The sequence below is a fragment of the Sinocyclocheilus rhinocerous genome, unplaced genomic scaffold (assembly GCF_001515625.1).
Source record: "Sinocyclocheilus rhinocerous isolate Xijiao unplaced genomic scaffold, SAMN03320098_v1.1 scaffold70, whole genome shotgun sequence".
In the NCBI taxonomy this organism is placed as follows: Eukaryota; Metazoa; Chordata; class Actinopteri; order Cypriniformes; family Cyprinidae; genus Sinocyclocheilus; species Sinocyclocheilus rhinocerous.
This window is the reverse complement of record NW_015624555.1, coordinates 775800-795152: the sequence shown is the minus strand read 5'-3', so window position 1 is coordinate 795152 and position 19353 is coordinate 775800. Positions and strand designations below refer to the sequence as shown.

General features: G+C 37.3%; 1 protein-coding gene across 3 annotated transcripts; it reads left to right on the top strand.

Annotated features, from left to right (window-relative positions):
• The first annotated feature begins 573 nt into the window (after positions 1-573).
• Positions 574-14433, top strand: LOC107742520 (receptor expression-enhancing protein 2-like). 3 transcript variants are annotated; one of them, XR_001640313.1, is made up of 9 exons: positions 576-750; positions 3308-3380; positions 5245-5321; positions 5529-5649; positions 5739-5852; positions 6673-6820; positions 8912-9078; positions 11804-12052; positions 13741-14433. XR_001640313.1 is itself a non-coding variant. In XM_016555534.1 (8 exons), the coding sequence occupies exons 1-8, from the start codon at positions 719-721 to the stop codon at positions 11879-11881; spliced, it is 807 nt and encodes a 268-aa protein (XP_016411020.1). In that variant the 5' UTR covers positions 574-718; the 3' UTR covers positions 11882-13179. The 3 variants fall into 3 exon arrangements, 2 of the variants coding, with proteins under 2 accessions (XP_016411020.1, XP_016411012.1); XM_016555534.1 differs by lacking the exon at positions 13741-14433 and having other exon boundaries at positions 574-750; positions 11807-13179; XM_016555526.1 differs by lacking the exon at positions 13741-14433 and having other exon boundaries at positions 11804-13168.
• Positions 14434-19353: the final 4920 nt, after the last annotated feature.

Genomic DNA, 19353 nt, shown 5'->3' with positions numbered 1-19353 from the left:
TCGGAGCACGTGATATATTATAAGGAGTAACGATATGTTTTATGAAATTTAGTGAAGTAAAAAGTACGATCTTATGCTTTGGAATGTAGTGAAGTAAAAGTAAAAGATACTCAAAATAAAACTACTCCAGTAAAGTACAGATACTTGAAAAATGTACTTAAGTACAGTAACGAAGTAAAACTACTTCGTTACAGTCCACCACTGCCCAGAACCATAGCGGGTTCTGGGGTTGCAGCAGCAGCGGGCCACACATACATAAAACATAAAAAGCCTTAAGATAAATACTTATGGACTTATGAAAATTTTGAGCTGCAAATGAAAACGTTTGAAATATAGCCTACATACCACACGACTATCTTTTCAAAACATACATTTGGTGCAAACTTTACAGTAGTAACAATAAGTATGTACAACAGTACTGTTGTGGCGGAAGCTATGGATACCATGTCAAATATTTGTCAGGGCAGCAATGAAACATATAAATGAATGTTTTGTGTTTTTTAATAACCGGAGCAGGTAAAGATGTCACTGTCCCTTTAAGAGACGCGGGCTGACTGAGTGCATATGCAGCGGCTCCCCGTTATCCCCATTGCTACACTGAGACACAGACGCACAAGATCCGCCGGGATTCCTCCTGATATTCAGCATCACTCGTGCGGTCGGAATGGAGATGCTGAATAATCGACTAAAATAAGGAAAAGTCCTCGCAGAGATCAAGATGGTGTCGTGGATCATTTCGCGGATGGTGGTGTGAGTGTCTATGCGGCGCGCGCGCGTGTGTTTGTGTTGCTGCGGATACATGACGCTTTTCAATGGAATTAGAAAATATTCTGCTTATTTTTTCATTGAAAACCTTTAATATTAACATTTAAATTTATTCGGCTACTCCTATAAGTTACATAAAGGATTAAATTAATAAAGCAAAGCGATGACTATATCCAGACGAGGGTTGCTTGTTGTGTGCATGATTTTCACCTAGACCAAAATGCCCTGTGGAGGATATTATGCCTTAATGTACCAAACACTTAAATAGAGAATGGAATTGTTTGGCTTAAAAACATATTGGTTTTTAACATGCCAGCTGTTGTGTATATTACACCAATCACATCATCTCCTCTATATGCTTATGTCATCATACTTTCAAATGTCCATGTTTAAATCACAAACTGTTATCAGAGACTTCTGAGATGGGTTGATGAGGGTTTTTTATGAAATAAGGCCTACCTGCTTAGCTGATTTGTTCCTGCTGGTAATGTTACGCAATGTAAAGGAGGCCAGTCTGGTCCATATGACACACACATTTGGGTCTCATATGACTTTGATTCGCATTGGATCACGAGTCTTCCTGATTCATCGATTACATCAAACACTCAGGCCTTGCTCCACAATGTGTGTGCAGGTTATATTATTACAAAAACTGCTTGGGCACAAATGGGAGAGGTTGAATTCGTTGTTATGACTGTGTTGGTCTGATCTAGGCCGTTAGAAACTAACATCAGGTATCATTATCGTGGGTTTGCTGAATCTCATGGAATGCTCTTTGCTGTGGCTTTAACTGTGGCGAGCAGATGCATTATGGGCATGGCCAGACTTTACCATTGGGCATTTGTAGTGTAGGTATAGGGTAGGGTGACCATACGTGCCATTTTCCCAGGACGCGTCCTGGCCAGGATTTCTATATTGCCTAAAATATCTAGGTTTTGGCTTTGTTTGCGTGTGCAGACCGATCGGTGTATGACATCAAAGTACCTCGAGAGCATTTTGAAAGCATAAGGAACCGTCTGTATGGTATTTTGATGTCATACACCGATCGGTCTGCACACGCAAACAAAGCCAAAACCTAGATATTTTAGGCAATATAGAAATCCTGGCCAGGGCGCGTCCTGGGAAAATGGCACGTATGGTCACCCTAGTATAGGGCCCAAACATAACCTCAAGCCCAGGGGCCCCCGCCCCCCTAAGTCCTGCCCTGATTATGGGAGTCAGGCTAGCGAATGGGACAGAGAGGGCATGTGGTCTGCCATGCGCCAGACTGCCTCACTGTCCTCATGCTTCATTACGCATTACCCACAGTGCACAGTCTATATGAACATATGCATTTATAGAGTAGAATGCATCATATTAACTATAAGTATAACCATGTTTTAAAGGCAAGATGCCCCATAAGGGAGTAAAAAATTTAACTCTTAAATATGACTATATTCCCCAGTTAATTAATTAATTAATTAAAGTTTTCTGAAATGGCAAGTTTGTATATGCAAGTGAGGCATCTATCTAACTAAATATGCACTGATTTGCATACATTTCCAGAACAGAAATCTGAAAGCCGGGTTCAAAATGATTGTTTCATTTTGTTGAAACATTAGAGTCAAAGATTTTTGCAGAGGGCATTTTGGATCTAATTTCAGCACTCCATAAATCAGCCAGAAAAATTCACCATGTTTTAGGAATAAAATGTTGTATAAAATCAGGCAAATGGTAGGCTATATAAACAACCCCTATTTATTTGTGTGATATACTTTGTCATCTAAAGTATAAGTATGTTTATTTAACACAATTATTTTTTTATTCCATTTTCAAATGATTTAAAATGTCTTAAATATCAATTAAAATAAATAAAATTATATCGGCCATCGGCCACCCTGCTTTCCAAGATATCGGCATCGGCTGTCAAAAAACCCATATCGGTCGACCTCTAATCCTGACATCCTCTGCTGGATCTGCCATTGCAGAACGTTCAGCTTTTGTCACATCAGCACAAAACGGCATGTTTGTGTGTGTGGGAGCGCGAGTGAACGAGAGCACGTGTCTGAGTGCATGCTGCACATGCAGGGCATCTGTGTCTAATCTGGTCCCTTTGTGTGTTCATCCGTCTCCATGCTCCGACTCCCTTTCATATATGCTTCACATTTAATGGCTCTCAGATTCGGGGTGTTTGCTTTCAGTAACGTCATCAAGCATGATTGTGTGTGCACAGTAGGGCTAGTGTGTTGACTGGGATAAGTTTTATGGGTTTGCGTTTCAATGAAGTACAGGTCTGACTATTTTGATCAGCCACTAGTATATTGGATGTGTGATTCATAAACTGATTTATTTTTTTTCTGGTTGGATTTGAATGAACCGGAGATATCTATCCTACCTTTAACACTTAAATAGGCAGCCTCTTAAGTGTCGTAATTGTGTTCTTTACCTTGAGGTAATGGTGCAAGTGAAATTGTAGATGCTGAAGTGAGCTGGTGTAATGGTAAGATGAGCTTGTCAGTGTCTTCCGGGCTGTGTGTTTAATAGGAGTCTTTTCTCTCTGCAGCCTGGCCTTCGGGACCCTCTATCCAGCCTATTCATCTTATAAGGCTGTGAAGACGAAAAACGTCAAGGAGTATGTGAGTATTTCAGAATGGCTTCAATTTAACACAATCTGTATTGTATAAAGCGCTATAATAATATATATATTGGGGCTGTCAAATCACCTTTATTTATAGCGCTTTATACAATAGAGATTGTGTCAAAGCAGCTTTACAGTATTAAACAGGAAAATAGTGTGTCGATAATGCAAGAGGACAATAGTAAACACTCAATTTTTCAGTTAAAGTCAGTTCATTGATGATTCAGTGATGTCATCGTCCAGCTCAGTTTAGTTCAAACAGTGTCTGTGCAATCAAGTCCGCAATATTGCCAGAAATTAAGCGTCCACAACTAAGCAAGCCAAAGGTGACAATGGCTAGGAACCAAAACTCCATCGGTGACGGAAATGGAGGAAAAAATCTTGGGAGAACCCAGGCTCCTCTGGCCAGACGAAACCAGCATGGCGTGGTTTAATTCCAGGCTGCAGCACAAGTCAGATTGAGCAGAGGACTCGTCTAGTTCTCAAGTGATAATCAAATTAACCAAATTAATGGTGCATCAAATTTAGCTGTGAAATTACCCTAAAAGTTCATTTAAAGCCATTGTGTTAAATGAGAAATACATCGAAAAGTAACTTTAGAAAAAAAATATTTAATTTGATTCAATAGCTGCATTGAAGCTGCATCTGAATTGGTACTCTGAATTTACACTGCAATTACAACTGCATAAATAATACCATGAGATTAATGGGTTTTAAATGGGTTTTAAAGGGATAGTTCACCCAAACTTGAAAATTCTGTCATCATTTACTCACCCTTGTGTCCTTTCTTTCTTCTGTGGAACATAAAAAACTTTTTTTTTTTCATACAATGGAGGTCGATGGTAAACAAAACAGTTTGGTTACCAACATTCTTCAAAATATCTTTTTATGTTCTGAAAAAAAAACAAAGCCATACAGGTTTGAAACAACATGAATGTAGTAAATGATGCCAGAATTTTCATTTCTAGGTGAACTATCCCTTTAATGTTTTTTTTTAAATATGGAAATATGAAATTATTATTATTATTTTTTTTTTAAATGAAAATTTTCTCTAAATAAGAAACTAAAACTGATGGTATGGTGGCGGTTAATGTTTTAACGAGTAAGTCATTCATTCGATTTGACATTCAGTAATAACTTAAATGGCTTTCTTTATTAATGGTTCATTGAATCATTCGTTCACCCGATTTGTTCAAAACGAGGATTCATTCAGAAATGAATCACTGCTGTGTGTTGCTCGGAGACGCACAACAGTTCTCTTTTGAAAAAACAACATTTTTGTGCCTCAGTTTATACCCTATTCATGGAAAGTGCCAAAATTATATATGTTTTAAAAGAGATAATATGCTCCCCAAATAGCCTAGGAAAGGCCTCGTTTTATTCCCTAAGATTCTAGGAATATATTTTTTTTAATGTGTACATATATCTTTTAATTTTTTGAAACCATATTTATCTCGGAGTCTCAGGTTACTGGTTGCTATGGAAACCACCAGGGCAGCAGCTTGCTGGCTTAGACACCATTTTTAGCATCTCTCTCATCTGTATTACAAATAGCACCACCTTCCATTATTTTAGAAATGTTTAGTTAAAAACACTTTAGACATTTAATAACCTTTTTGGAGCTGAATTTATAAATGTACATGCAGTTTTAGATGACCATAGTTATGTGTCATTTGATAATTACTCAGTTGGATATTATTGGCAGTAAAGATGGAGATATAACTGGTAATGCAGTGCAGTGGTGACTGTTTATTCATGAGGCAGTCATGCATAACACACAAAGCTATATTCAGAAAGAACATTCAGAAGAGTCATGTACACACGAGCTTGATTCTAACATCTGTGTGTGTTTCCATCCTCAGGTGAAATGGATGATGTACTGGATAGTGTTTGCGTTATTTACGACAGCAGAGACGATCACAGATATGCTTCTCTCTTGGTCAGTCAGTTAATACTGTTAAACTATTTCAGAAATATTTATCACATTATATATACATTTGATTTTTCACAAATTGAGCATCATTCTGAAGGTAATTTACGACTTTTTAAAAAATAAGCTAAACAAATTTTTAAAAGTGATAATTTATGGTGATTTAATATAGCTTTTATTGTATTAATTGTTAAATGTTGACCTCCCATTTTCCAGGTTTCCATTTTATTTTGAGCTGAAGATTGCCTTTGTGATCTGGCTGTTGTCCCCGTACACCAAGGGCTCCAGTGTGCTGTACCGCAAGTTTGTGCACCCCACGCTTTCCAATAAAGAAAGGGTACAAATACAACTTGCATCATTAAATATAATCAAACTATTGTTAAAGATGAGTCTTTAAATTTTTTAATGTATGTGTGTGTGTTACAGGAAATTGATGAGTACATAACCCAGGCTAAAGACCGCAGTTATGAGACCATGATGCGGTTTGGGAAGAGAGGACTCAACATTGCAGCCACTGCAGCAGTCACAGCAGCCTCAAAGGTCAAATCACTGTGTTTTAGATGAAGTGTGCATTTGTGGGTCAGGGCTCAATGGAGTCGGGTGGTCCTGGGGCCAGTGTGAGAGTGACAGTGTTTTGTGTTTTTTTTTCTTTAAAAAATAATAATTTTTTTATATTATTTAATTAACTGTAAATACAGTAATATTGTGAAATATTATTACAGTGTAGAACTGTTTTCTGTTTGAATATATCGTAAAAATTTAATTAATTCCTGTGATGCAAAGCTACATTTTCAGCATCAGTACTCCAGTTTTCAGTGTCACACGATCCTTTTTCTTATTTTTATTATCAGTGTTGAAAACAGTTGTGCAGCTTAATATTTTTATGGAAACAGAGATACATTTTTTTCAGGATTATTTGATGAATAGCAAGTTCAAAAGAATAGCATTTATTTAAAATTCAAATTGTTTGTAACATTTTAAATATTTTTACTGATACCTTTGATCAACTTAATGTGTCCTTATTTAATAAAAGTATCAATTTATTTTTTTTTTAAGTAAAAAAAAAAAAACGTACTGACCACATATTTTGAACAGCAGTGAGTGATTTCCTAGGTGCTATTGTAAAGAGCAGTGTGTTTTTTTTTTTGCATATTTTTTTTTGCATAAGTTAAGAAATAAACTTATCATATTTTGCATAGTGTAGGGCAGGGTCACTGTTCAATACACATTTGTCTTTTATTCAAACTGGGTTCAGCAAAGAACTTTATTGTCATATGTACAAGTACAGTATAATTGTTTAGTGCCTTGAATAAGATAATGCAGTTGTAATATTTGAGTCTTTTGTGTTATTGAGCTGCAGGGTCAGGGTGTGTTATCAGAGAAGCTGCGCAGTTTCAGCATGCAGGATCTGACTCTGATTCAGAACGAAGACGAGCTGCAGCTGGACAGCACAGACGACACACACACTGCAGCCACGCTACCTCGGGCTAAAACAGTCACACGCACAGGTAACACACTCACGGCTATGGTCCTAACAGAATCTAACTTTATAGGCCGCGTTCACATAATGAGTGTTTGGTTTTAACAACCCTATTTACTAACAGGTGTGACTCCCTAAATCTAATCCTGTACATACAATTGCAGACAAGTACGGATTGAAAAATGTTGGTATGTAACCAAAGTAAATCTGCTTCTTTAATGCCTGTAACCATAGTGACACACAACTCCAGTAAATATCGCTTTGAGCTCATATTTATAATAGTCTGTCCTGTTTAAACACACACAAGCAGGTCAGTGAGGTGTTTGTGTGTTTGCTGACTCATTGAAAGCCGCTCTGCAGGCGGCCATTGTCTCAGCCTGTTTCTAATGCTGATGCTGATGTGACCAGCATGTGATTCAGCTGCCTACTTGCTGAGAGAGAGGAGGGGTCGATCTGCTGGGGTTTGTTCATACGCAACTGCACACTGCTTTCCATTTGTTGGATGAGTTTCAGCGCTCATTCAAGCGGTTCAGGACTGTGCGGAGTTTGGCCTCTTCAAATACTGTGACGTCACGAGACTCGCAAGTCGCTGAAGGTCATGACCCCCAGTAAGCCTTTACAGCAAACACAAAGAAAGTCTGTGGGAGGATCATTCAGAGTTCCACAGAGATGATGATTTCAATAATGAGACATGTAGTGATTTTATTAGCCCACAGAGCTCCTTCGTTGAATTACAGAGCGTCAAAGATACATTGTGAATGGACAAGCAAAAGGCTCTTCTAAAGAAGTCTTTGTGTTTCAGGCTTTGAATGAGGTTTGGCAAGCTTTAAATGCCAGATAGAGTCTGTTCAGAGAGCCAGTGATCACACCGCAAGACAGATTTTGTGCTTGTATTACAAAGAAAGTCTGTGGGAGGATCATTCAGAGTTCCACAGAGATGATGATTTCAATAATGAGACATGTAGTGATTTTATTAGCCCACAGAGCTCCTTCGTTGAATTACAGAGCATCAAAGATACATTGTGAATGGACAAGCAAAAGGCTCTTCTAAAGAAGTCTTTGTGTTTCAGGCTTTGAATGAGGTTTGGCAAGCTTTAAATGCCAGATAGAGTCTGTTCAGAGAGCCAGTGATCACACAGCAAGACAAATTTTGTGCTTGTATTTGATTTGGTTGATTAGTTCATTCACGTGACCTCTTAATGTGGTTCGGATCAGACACTGGTCTAAATAGGCCAAGGTCTAAACAGGCATTTTTTAACATATAACATATTTGATGATATTGATTTTTTTTTTTGTAGTGCTGTTAATCAATTAAAATTTTTTTTTACATAAATCACACATTTTTCTGTAATTATACCAAACCTAACATTTTTTATTATTTTATTTTATTTTTAAAAATTTAATCGGCCTGTTACAGAACACAAAACATTTTCTAACTTCAAATTTAAGTGAATCTAAAACAACCTTCACTTAAAACCATTATAATAAATGATACATTTAGCTGTGTCTTTAATATAGTGCGCTGTATATCGTGTATAGTAATATAGTGATGTTTCTGTCAATATCAACTCAACTCTATTTGAATTATTTTTTTCCTGCTAAGTTTATTTTGCACATTAATTTTGACAATAAATAAGAAAATTACATCAGAGATTGTGAGCGGCATGCAGATAGCCTGATCATGTTCTATAACACCAGGCAAAGGATTTGGGGAAAAATATGTTAGTATAGCTTTTTCAGGAAGGGAAAAAATAGATGCTGCATTAGTTAATTAACATAACAATTTTGACAGTCCTGATATTCTGTTTTTTTTTTGTCTTCTAAATTTTTTAAACTATACATTTTAAAAGGTATATGCAATTTATTTTCACATATAAAAGTGGACAAGGTCTAAATTCAAAAATCCGACTTGAGCGACTTTCAGCTGTGGTGTGAATGTAGCCTGAGAGACCTACTCAAAATCTGTCTCTTCAAATAATTGATCTCAGACTAAAAAATAGCAACGTGTCACATTCATGGCAGCTGCTCATCTAGAGGAAAAAAATCCAGTACAGCGCATGCTGCGGAATAGAAAGAAATATGTTTTCTAAACTGTGTCCATCTTTATTATTTTCTTCAGTTCGTGCCGCAGCCATACCGGCTGACACTGAATCACAGCACAGCTCTCGCTCTGAGGACCAGTCCGAAAGCAGGACGGATCATTCAGATGAAGATGCAGCAGATAAGGCCCCCAAACGCACTGCAAGCGTCAAAGCAGCCAAGAAACCAGTCGCTGCCAAGGCAGAGGTACACAATTTATGTATTTATTTATTTATTGACTCATAGACACACAGTCTAAATAGGCAAGAAACATGTATTCAGACTTTCAAGTATACAGTATTAAAATGTGTTATAAAACAGGCAAGGGTGAATGTATATAGACACAAATATCTTGATTTGTCCTTCTGTTTTCACTCAGAACAAACTGTATTATTTAAAACATATGGTTTTGTTGTGACATTTGTCGGTTGTGTCTGGAAGATTCAGTGTTTAGGAAAGCAGAAATGTTTATAACAACTACTAGAACATCATCGATTATTTGCATTATTTGTATGTTTGTTTGTATGCATGTTTTTTTTTTCCTTCCATTGAACACAAAAGACATGTTTAGCAGAATGTTCATGCTGCTCTTTGTCTATTAAATTCTATGATAAACACCATTAAAGTGGCCTATGCATCTGCTGAAATGAGACTGAGTAAAATATAGCCTAGATGTTTTATTTGCTATACCCACAATTCAGACCTTATTTTGTCACTGATAGTTTATAATATGTGTCTACCAATCTTAATGCAAGCAAATCAAGAACTCTCTGAAGATTTATTTAAAATACAGTGCATTCAGAAAGCATTCAGACCCCTTCTTTTTTTTGTTTGTTGCAGCCTTGTGCCAAAATGCTTTAAATTATTATTATTATTATTATTTTTTACATCAGTCTACAGTCGACATCCCATAATGACAAATCAAAAATCAGATTTGTGATAGTGGTGTTCAATTCCAGGTTTTTCAGGGTCGACTCTGACTCCCGACTCTCACTGTAGGAATCTATCCATTTACTTTATATCACAACAGGATCAAGAATAATACAAGATTGCAGTCGTTTTTTACACACTTAATTAATGACCTTTTTTTCTCCCTGACACGATTCCTTAAATTCCCCTTATTAAAACAACACATTTTCAGCGCGACTGTTCAAATTAGTCCAACTTAGTGATTTTTACCTTGAAATCATTATCAATGTCGTTACCTAGCTGTTGCTAATACCTATTTTTATAGAGGGAATAGTCATGAGAAACAGCAGTGGTCAGAATTAAAGAAGAAAGAAAGTATTCTTTAATGAATTCATAACGGTCGAGTGATGGCTCTAAACACATATGCCCATTGTTTTAAAAAGCTGCTTAGTAGCGATAAAGATATTAAAAATAAATACTTTTTTTTTTTTTTTAAAAGATCATTTAATTATTATGAATACAAATGTGACCCTAGACCACAAAAGCAGTCTTAAGTCGCTGGGGTATATTTGTAGCAATAGCCAAAAATACATTGTATGGGTCAAAATTATCGATTTTTCTTTTATGCCAAAAATCATTAGGATATTATGTAAAGATCATGTTCCATGAAGATATGTTGTAAGTTTCCTACTGTAAATATATCAAAACTTAATTTTTGATTAGTAATATGCATTGCTAACAACTTAATTTGAACAACTTTAAAGGCGGTTTTCTCAGTATTTTGATTTTCTTGCACCCTCAGATTCCAGATTTTCAAATAGTTGTATCTTGGCCAAATATTGTACTATCCTAACAAACCATACACCAATGAAACGCTTATTTATTCAGCTTTCAGATGACGTATACATCTAAAAAATTGACCCTTATGTGGTCCAGGGTCACAAATAGGTTAACCATGGAAAACCAAATGTATGTTTATTGCATTAATATAACTACAGCTACAAAGCTGGCACGGACGTATGCATAATTACAAAATAAAGTCACTATGACTGTTGTTTTAGTAAGTTGCATGCAGGATACAATATGTGACCAAGTTGTTTCTGCGACGGCTCCATCTCTCTGACGCATGGTGTAAATACATCAGTGTCCGAATTCCTCGCTTCATTTCATTCACTCCTTGCTCAACTGCCATGCACTATATAGGGATTAGAGAAACAGCGAGCCGTTTCGGACACAACAACAGAGTCGACAGTGAGAGTCGATTCCTGTGCTGGAGTCGACTACGAAACTAGGGCTATTCAGAGTCGAGGAATCAACTCTTTTGGAGACGACTCCCCATCACTAATTTGTGGTAAGCTTAGCTCGGGTGCATTCCATTTCTCTAGATCTTTGAGATCAAATTAAATTAATTGGAAATGATTTGGAAAGGCACAAACCTGCCTAGAGACAGCTCAAAGACAGGAGGACTGTGTTGAGGCACAGATCTGAGGACGGCTACAAAAAATTCTGGTAATTTTCCATGTGAGATCCAGTCATGTGTCATGTGATTTGGAATTTTGCATGAGGATGAAAGAATTCCACACGCCGATTTTTGCATCGAGTTCAAATTGGTCATTCGCTAGAATCGCTACATCAACCAAAAGAGAGCTACTTGGTTTGAAAGTGACTTCTGTGCGAGCAGTGCTTCATACAGTACATCGCTACACTATGGACTGGGAAATTTTGCAGCAATTTTGCTAATCTTAATGCTGCAACATAACAAAACGAAGGGCTCTGAATATTTTCTGAATGCTCTTAAGTCTGTTACATCAGCCCGCTTGTATGTAAACCAGAACGAGATATTCCTGTTTATTTTCTGTATACACATTTTTTCCAAGCCTTTGAGTGTGCGCTGTCGTGAGCACATGCCTTCACTGAATTGCGTTCACCCAGTTGCTCGATAAGGTCTTGTTATAACCGTAAAAGGTATTAATACTCTTTTCTTTCGTTCTTCTTTACCACCATATCCTGCTGTCCTCGCCAGCAGACCACCAAGACAGTGAAGAAACCGCCAAAGAAGAAAGCCACTACCACGGCCAACAACAATGTTGAATCACCATGAGTCACGCTGCGTTTATCCATCCCTGGACAACACACACACGCACATTCACATGCTTTCCCATACTAACATTAGTGCTCTTTGCTTTTATAGAAACATACTGACCCTTGCAAATACACACATGCACATAAGATGCATCGCCTGGGGCTGTTTTTATCTAGTAGGTTTAATGCGGTGAGTAAGTTAAGACATCTGGCTTCATGCATTCATTTTTTGTGTTGTGCATGTGTTTCAAGGAAGGCTGTGTCTTGTCTTATTCTCTGTAGGCCTTAATATTAGAGGGCATCTCTGTAAAGCATGAGATCAGAAAGCAGTGCCTGCACATGATCATACATCATCACTACTGAACCCACAGTATATCCCTTATAACCACAGATTTCATGCTTGTTTTCCATAATATAGGCCATTTCACTTTATTTAGCATGTAGGACACACACTATGGGACGAACAAGAAATGGGAACAGAAAAATGGGGCTATTAAATGAATAGACTTGATTTACAGCACAGCGTCCATAGAGAGTTCTGGAGGCGCCCAGAGCAGTTCTGTTCTCGTTCTGGGTCACAGAACATCCCGAGCCCGAGATTTGTTGTGAATATTCATGATCGGAGAGGTCAGATGTCTACTGGAAGCTGCAGGCACTCAAACGCTCTCGCCGTTAATAGTGCTTTTGTCAGCTGGAGCTGGAGGCGTTCAGAGCACATGAGCTGTCCCTTGTGCTAATTTTACATTCGTGTAGCGCGATGTTACACATTTTGAACACTTATAAGACATTTATCCAAGTGGTAGATGAGATAGCAGGTGTCATCTGGTGTTTTGGTAGGGCGCAAATGAAAACAGAATCACATGTTGGCCAGTAAAGGACAAGATGCCTCTGTCTTGAGTAGTCGGTTTCTGAAGACTGATGATTTTAAGTCTGCTGTTTCAGTTCTGGGCTTTCTGTTGTTGTGACTTGCTTATCAAACTCAAATATTCCATATCAGTTTGTAATAAAAGTACTAAACGCACTCAGTTTGCGCGGTGCAACGCAAAGCATAGAGAGTTGGCAGATCATTCATTGTGGTGAAACGGTCAACCCTCGTTGTTAAAAATCATCTTAAAAGGTGCTTTTAGAATATATGCTGGCTTTAAACCCTCTGGTCCTTTTTTAAAAGTCATCTATACAACTTTTTAAATTAGATCCTGTGCACCAAGGTCATTTGAAACTGCATGTAGCCCTAAATCCAGATGTGTGCAGTTGTGTTTCCCGGTACAGCTGTTCTGAATCGAAAGATTTGGCGTTTGGTACTGATCTGGACTTCAACTCAGTGCTGCCAGATTGGAAATGTCCAAGTATCGTACCAAAAGTTCAAAATAATCGTATTTGGAAGAAAAGTATCGTACAATTATTGATCGTACATCGTACAGAGGTCAAAATTATGGTACAAATAAATACGATAATTATCGTACGTCTGGCAACACTGCTTCAACTGCAGTTTGAAGTATGCAATACTACTGCGAGCTGGTAGGGGGCGCTGCTGTACAGGAAAAGAGCACAGTGCTCTTCCTGTCAGATTGAATGATTACACACGGGTGGAGAGTGCTTTTGAATTATAATGTATTTAAATCAGTTTGTCAAATAGCTGAAATTTACCTGAAACGTTCATTTGTATAATATTATTGACTGTACAAAATATCTGCCTTACTCTGATAGGCTTTTTAAGTTGAACATTTTTCTTTTTTGAAGTTTACATTTAGTTTGTCACTTTAGTATAGGGTAAGATGTACAGAAACATGTTTTTTTTTGTAAAAAGTGCTGTTTTGTGCATATTTGTGTGGCGTTTTAATTTACAAGGTTGTGTCTTCTCTGCCTTTTTTTGTATAGGAGTGAGAGATGGCTGTTTGCTCTTAGGAAGAAAAGGGGACAGTTGTGTGTGGGAAGGACTGATGATCATTTTACAGTTCATTTTGACATATGTCAGTCTTACATTTAGCAGTTATTAGCCGATAGATGTTTCGGTAGAAACACGGTTTAGATACAGATCTGTCGTCATGACACATTGCTGTCTTAACTATCATCATGATTTTTTTGACATTTTCTGTGTCTCAGTCTCCAGAGTAATTCGGTTTTTAAAAATAATCTTTATTTGAGATTTTTTCCCCTTTTAATTAAATGCTAGTGTGGTTGATGTTCACCAACCCACACAGAAACGACAAGTCAGTCTCACTTCTCATTCTTTCTTTGTTCCACACTGCTTTTCGCTTCTTTCCCCCCTTGTTCAGTATTTCTTATTTGCATAAATAAAAATGACAATGTCTTTTTTTATTATTCACCAAGGTTCACACTGAAAGAGACATGACAAACTGAACATATTTTCTTTCATGTTTTCTGTAGTGTGTTGGAAATTGGTATTATTGCATATACAGATTTGAACTGGGAGAGAATAGTTGACACTAATATATTGTTTGTGCCAATTCTCAATGGTCTTAATATATTAAACGAATGAAAAAGAAAGAGATTGCTGCTAAGTGTGTACTAACTGACCTTGAATTATTATTCAATAAAATGCAATTACATCCCTAATGGATTACCTAGTTTTAAATTTTTCTAATTAAACTTTTTCTTCCCCCTTTTTTTTCTTCCTCAAGAGGATACTAGGTGAAATGTTCTAGGCAATTGTTCCCGAGATCTCTATTATTTGTTTATTTGTTACTCCAGCAAGTCAAGTGGGTTTTATGGACATCATAAAGAGGTTTAATTTCGCTTCTTAAGTCTGCTTATAAAGTTATAGAATACCCATATCCCCTCTGTATAAGAGTAATAACTGTGCCACTTTTAGCTGCATTAACAACAACCATAATTCAATATCTGCCTTTAGTTTTTCACTGGAGGATAAAGAACTCCTCTTTCTGTTTTGTTTTAGTTCAGGAGTTGCAGCTCAGTTCAGCAGCTTGATATTTTAGATATAACATTTACATTTATATATAAGATATATATGTTATATACAACATATTTAGATATGTTTAGCATGTACAGGATGATGATGATGATGCATAAGTGTGTTATTAATGGAAATAAATAGAAACATTTGCTAATTTAGTTGTATAATGTATGATTATTCAATTTATGAGGCCATACCTCATATTGGGGTTAGATGGCCCCTACCTTACCTGGGGCAATAAGATTTTTAAGAATGTATAAATGACTTTTGATATCATTCTTATTCAAATTCACAGGCATATGAATACATACATTGATTTAAACCACTGACAGACTAAGTGAATAACACTGATCATATCATTACAATGGCACCTGTGGGATATATTAGGTAGCAAGTGAACAGTCAGTTCTTGAATTTGTATCTGAGTATCTGTGGGATGTGCTGGTCTAACTCTGATCCGTGGAGGCCTCACCTCGCATCTTGCAGGACTTAAAGGAGCTGTTGTGAATGTCTTGGTGCCAGAAGCCACAGGACCCGTTCAGTGGTTTGTGCTTCGACGCATCAGTGCAGTTTTGGCAGCATGAGGACGACCTAGTGATATAAGCAGGTGGATTTAATGTTGTGGCTGATCAGTGTATTTAATTGCCCATATTTTAACTTAAGATATGTCATAATAGCAACACTGTGAATTCAAATGGAATGATGGATTGAATTTTACTCTATATTACCCCAGTCCCTTGCATGTAAACTCTGTATTAAATCCCACAGAACTCCAATTCTTTTAGCTTTGAGGTCATCTCTATGTTAGTGTACTCTTAAAAGTTGTATTTTGGCAGTCTAGCAGACACACACTTGACAGTTTTCGAGTATACGAGAAGATAATCGTCTGACCTTGGTCTCGTGCAACGCTGTTAATGTGTACATTTTAAGTTGCTTAATTTGTACACTGGACGTGTCCCCTGTCGATGTGTCACAGTACTAGTACTGTAGAAAAAACTCAGTTTTTGTCAGCATCCATGACTGGAACAGTAGTTTTTATATATATATAACTAAGCAATGTCACTTTTGTAAACTGAGGGAGTTAATAGATAGATAATGACATACAGCAAGAGCTTTAGTGAGCAGTAATGAATGTTATTGATGGTGTGTATCTCAAATCACTGTAATGAGAAAGCTAATTATCTTTACCAATTAAAACTAGTTTCACTGTGCAAATAAACGATGAAGCAGAATGAAAGTGAAATGATGAATAACGCTTTCAGTCAGGCACATTTCAAATCGTGTTTTCTCCAGTCTCACACGTGCACACATTAGCTTCACACGACATGTTACTTCTCTGTGTGCAAGATAGCAGCTTCTTTCGAATGTTGAGGGCTATAATCTTCTAGTAATAACCTCAAATGCCATTGTGTTTGTACTCTACCTTCAGCAAAGGTGCTTGTGTTTCACTTTTGTGTTGCGTGACCGAATGTGTGCATCTCATGCAAGGCGAACTGGTGAAAGTATAGCCCTAGCTAGTTACATAAGGCTCTGCAGTAATGGAATCTCATTACTGCTGCGGTCCCGCGGTGTGTGGGGTGATTCCTGGGACGTGGGCTGGTGTGAACCCCAGATGAGGGAATCCCTGAGTTTGCATCAGCTCCTCTCTCCCATAGGTTTGTCTCCTCTGCTCTCTGCTTACCTCTCCATGGCAGCAGGACGAGGGGTTGCTAGGTGGCCCGCTCTCTCTCTATTCTCTCCCTATTTTTTGCTCTCTCTGTTTCAGACTTGCACGGACTGTTCAGACATCAGCAGGAGAAACCCTGTTACTCTGCCTCAGCTGGGCTCTGAAGAGGCCCACGTAACGCCTCTCTCCCACTGCAGTGAAAAAGCACATTTCTCACTGTATTTTGAACAGCTCATAGTTACCACCTCTCTTTTCTATCTACCCTGTACATTCGTTGGCGTGAATTTATTTTTGAGGTGTGTGTACACGCACAAGCGCAATGTCTCTTTTGACTTTGACTCAAGAGTGTGTTTATTGTTGTTGAGGAACTTTCAAAATGCTGTTTGATCGTCTTCCATCTCAAAGCTGAAATGTTAGAAATTGTAGATAGTGTCAAGAATGTTGGGGGACCTAAAAGTATAAATGGATTGAATGAACCAGTGGTCTCTGGAAGCACATGGCTTCTGCATGACCAGCAGAGGGCCTTGTTTGATCAGGAAAGACATTGAAGTCAGTCTCCATACAGCTCCCAAAACACCAATCCTGTTTGAGAAGTTTGCTGCTCATTTATTTAGCAGCTCCTGTCATTTTCATCCTTCAAAATCTTGAAGGTTGAGGGTCACGAACGAGAACAACCTGCATTATACATTCAAATATTTTCCCTCCCACTACTTTTGATATTTTGGTCTTCATATTTTTTTTTTTTTAGCAAAACAAATTGTTGTTGAGGCACAGTTAAGGAACAATGCATAATTTGTTATATGCAGAACTGAAAGTACAAGACCGCTATAGTTTCTGTACTGTTACACACACCAGCATAAACAGCCTGTTGTTTGTATTTGTGTATAATTTTAGCAATAGTATAGTACAGTATATTGATATACATAAAATGTTTTTACAGTGCTTGCTTTTGAAAACTTAAAATAATTTTTTGGTAAATCCTAACATTGTTATAATGTTCACCAGTGAATGTACAGTATTTGCATACTTGATTTCTACATGATGTTTCTTTGTATTTCACCATCTATAATAACATATTGAGTGACATAACAGCAATGGTGGCTGGAAACAATATTTCAGTTTCACAGAACCAAAACCTAAAGCCTAAATTTACCATAAACTATTCTGCTTCTGCATTGCAAACACTGATACTTGCTTCAGGAATCTAGTTAGACCTTGTAACTTTTTTTTTTTGATTATTAAAAAAACAAGCACTATTCAAGGAAGTTTGTTGCCATGTATCAAGATGTTCATAATTTTGTACTTTATTGCCATTTTTGAATAATTAATAAATTACGACGCATTTTAAAGCACCAGAAATATCAAGCATCACTAAACCGTTGAATGCAAAGGTAGTTTATGGTGTTCACTGGTTTATCAGCCTTTCATGCATGAGTGATTTTTATGTCATTTATCTTTAGTATTGCAATGGACTTTCTCACGGGAAAACAAATCTTCATCCGTGTCCCTGCTGCATGCTGTTTTTGTTTGGATCATGTCTAATGTTGGCGCTTTCTCTCTCTCTCTCTTCCTGTCCTCTAGCTTTCTTTCCTCCACCCCTCCATTCTTGTCCTCCGGTAGCCATAGCAACGTGTGCTGCGATGGTGCAGGGCCTCTGGCAGGTGATACAATGCGGCTAATTACTGGCACTTAGCTCAGCGCTAATTAAAGCGAGCTCAGCTAATCGGGGGGTCAAGTGGACCTGCTGATCCATCCATCCATCCTTACCTTTACCTTTAGCCTAAACTTCCCCAGCCCCTCCGAGTGAAGCTGTCTCTCTCTCTCTCTGTGTCTGTCTGTCTCGCTCTATCAGACAGCTGGCATCCACACAGGGGTTGAGGGTTTGACCTTCCTGCTCTCCAGGCTCTCTCAGCATCCGAGTAAACAGACAAATGAATCTCTTCAAAGGTGAGGGTCAATTTATCTAATTTGGTCGAGGTTGGTCAGCCAAGATTACCTTGTCTCTACTGGGAGGAACACTTCTCTCGTCCTCTCATTTCGTTTCTCCGGCCGTGACATTTCTCACGTGTTTTTGGTCTCATGTTCTGCGTTTCCAGCCTCACACTTTCATTCTGCTCTGCAGCACCTCTGTGTTCAATGCTTTCTCTACTATTGTACAGTGAAGATATCTGATGGTCTTCATAAGGCTGTATGTCTGGAAAACATGTTATGACCATGGCAGTATCTTCAAAAAACAGTATTATTATCATGCTACATGTACCATAGTACAGGTCTGAAAAACAGGGTATGGTATTATCAACATGGTATTATCATGGTACATAACATACCCCATATCACTGTAGCCTTTGCTGATAGGGCTGAAAGTTACTATTACTGAATAGCTATTCACAATATATTTTATAGTGTTACATTTAAACTATATATATATATATATATAAAATATCATAACATGTTTTCTGGAATGTCCAAATATATAATATATATTATATACATATAAAATAATAATAATAAAAAACAACAACAACTATATTTGAATACTGTATAGTAATTTAAATTTAGTTTATTATAAAATATAGTGTGTCTGTCTCTGTGTGTGAAATTAATTTATGTATAATCTACAATTTTCTAGAATTTCTAGAATTTTGAAAAACAAATTTAAGTATTTGAGTTAAACGATGATTAAAATGGACATTACCTCATGGTTATGCAATATTTAAAACATTTGGGTTTGAATTTCCAGAAGAAGGAATTATATTATACTAAATAACTAATATATTAAATATATTAACTATAAATCCTGTTTTGCGAGAGTCTCACTTCATCACAATTAATCTCTTTTCTTTCTTTCTTTCTTTTTCTTTCTTTCTTTCTTTCTTTCTTTCCATTCTGC

Coding starts and splice junctions, on each gene's coding strand:
- LOC107742520 (XM_016555526.1), top strand. CDS start 719: ATGGTGTCGTGGATCATTTCGCGGATGGTGGT. Junction 751..3,307: donor ATCATTTCGCGGATGGTGGT/GTGAGTGTCTAT, acceptor TTCTCTCTGCAG/CCTGGCCTTCGGGACCCTCT. Junction 9,079..11,803: donor CAGTCGCTGCCAAGGCAGAG/GTACACAATTTA, acceptor TGTCCTCGCCAG/CAGACCACCAAGACAGTGAA.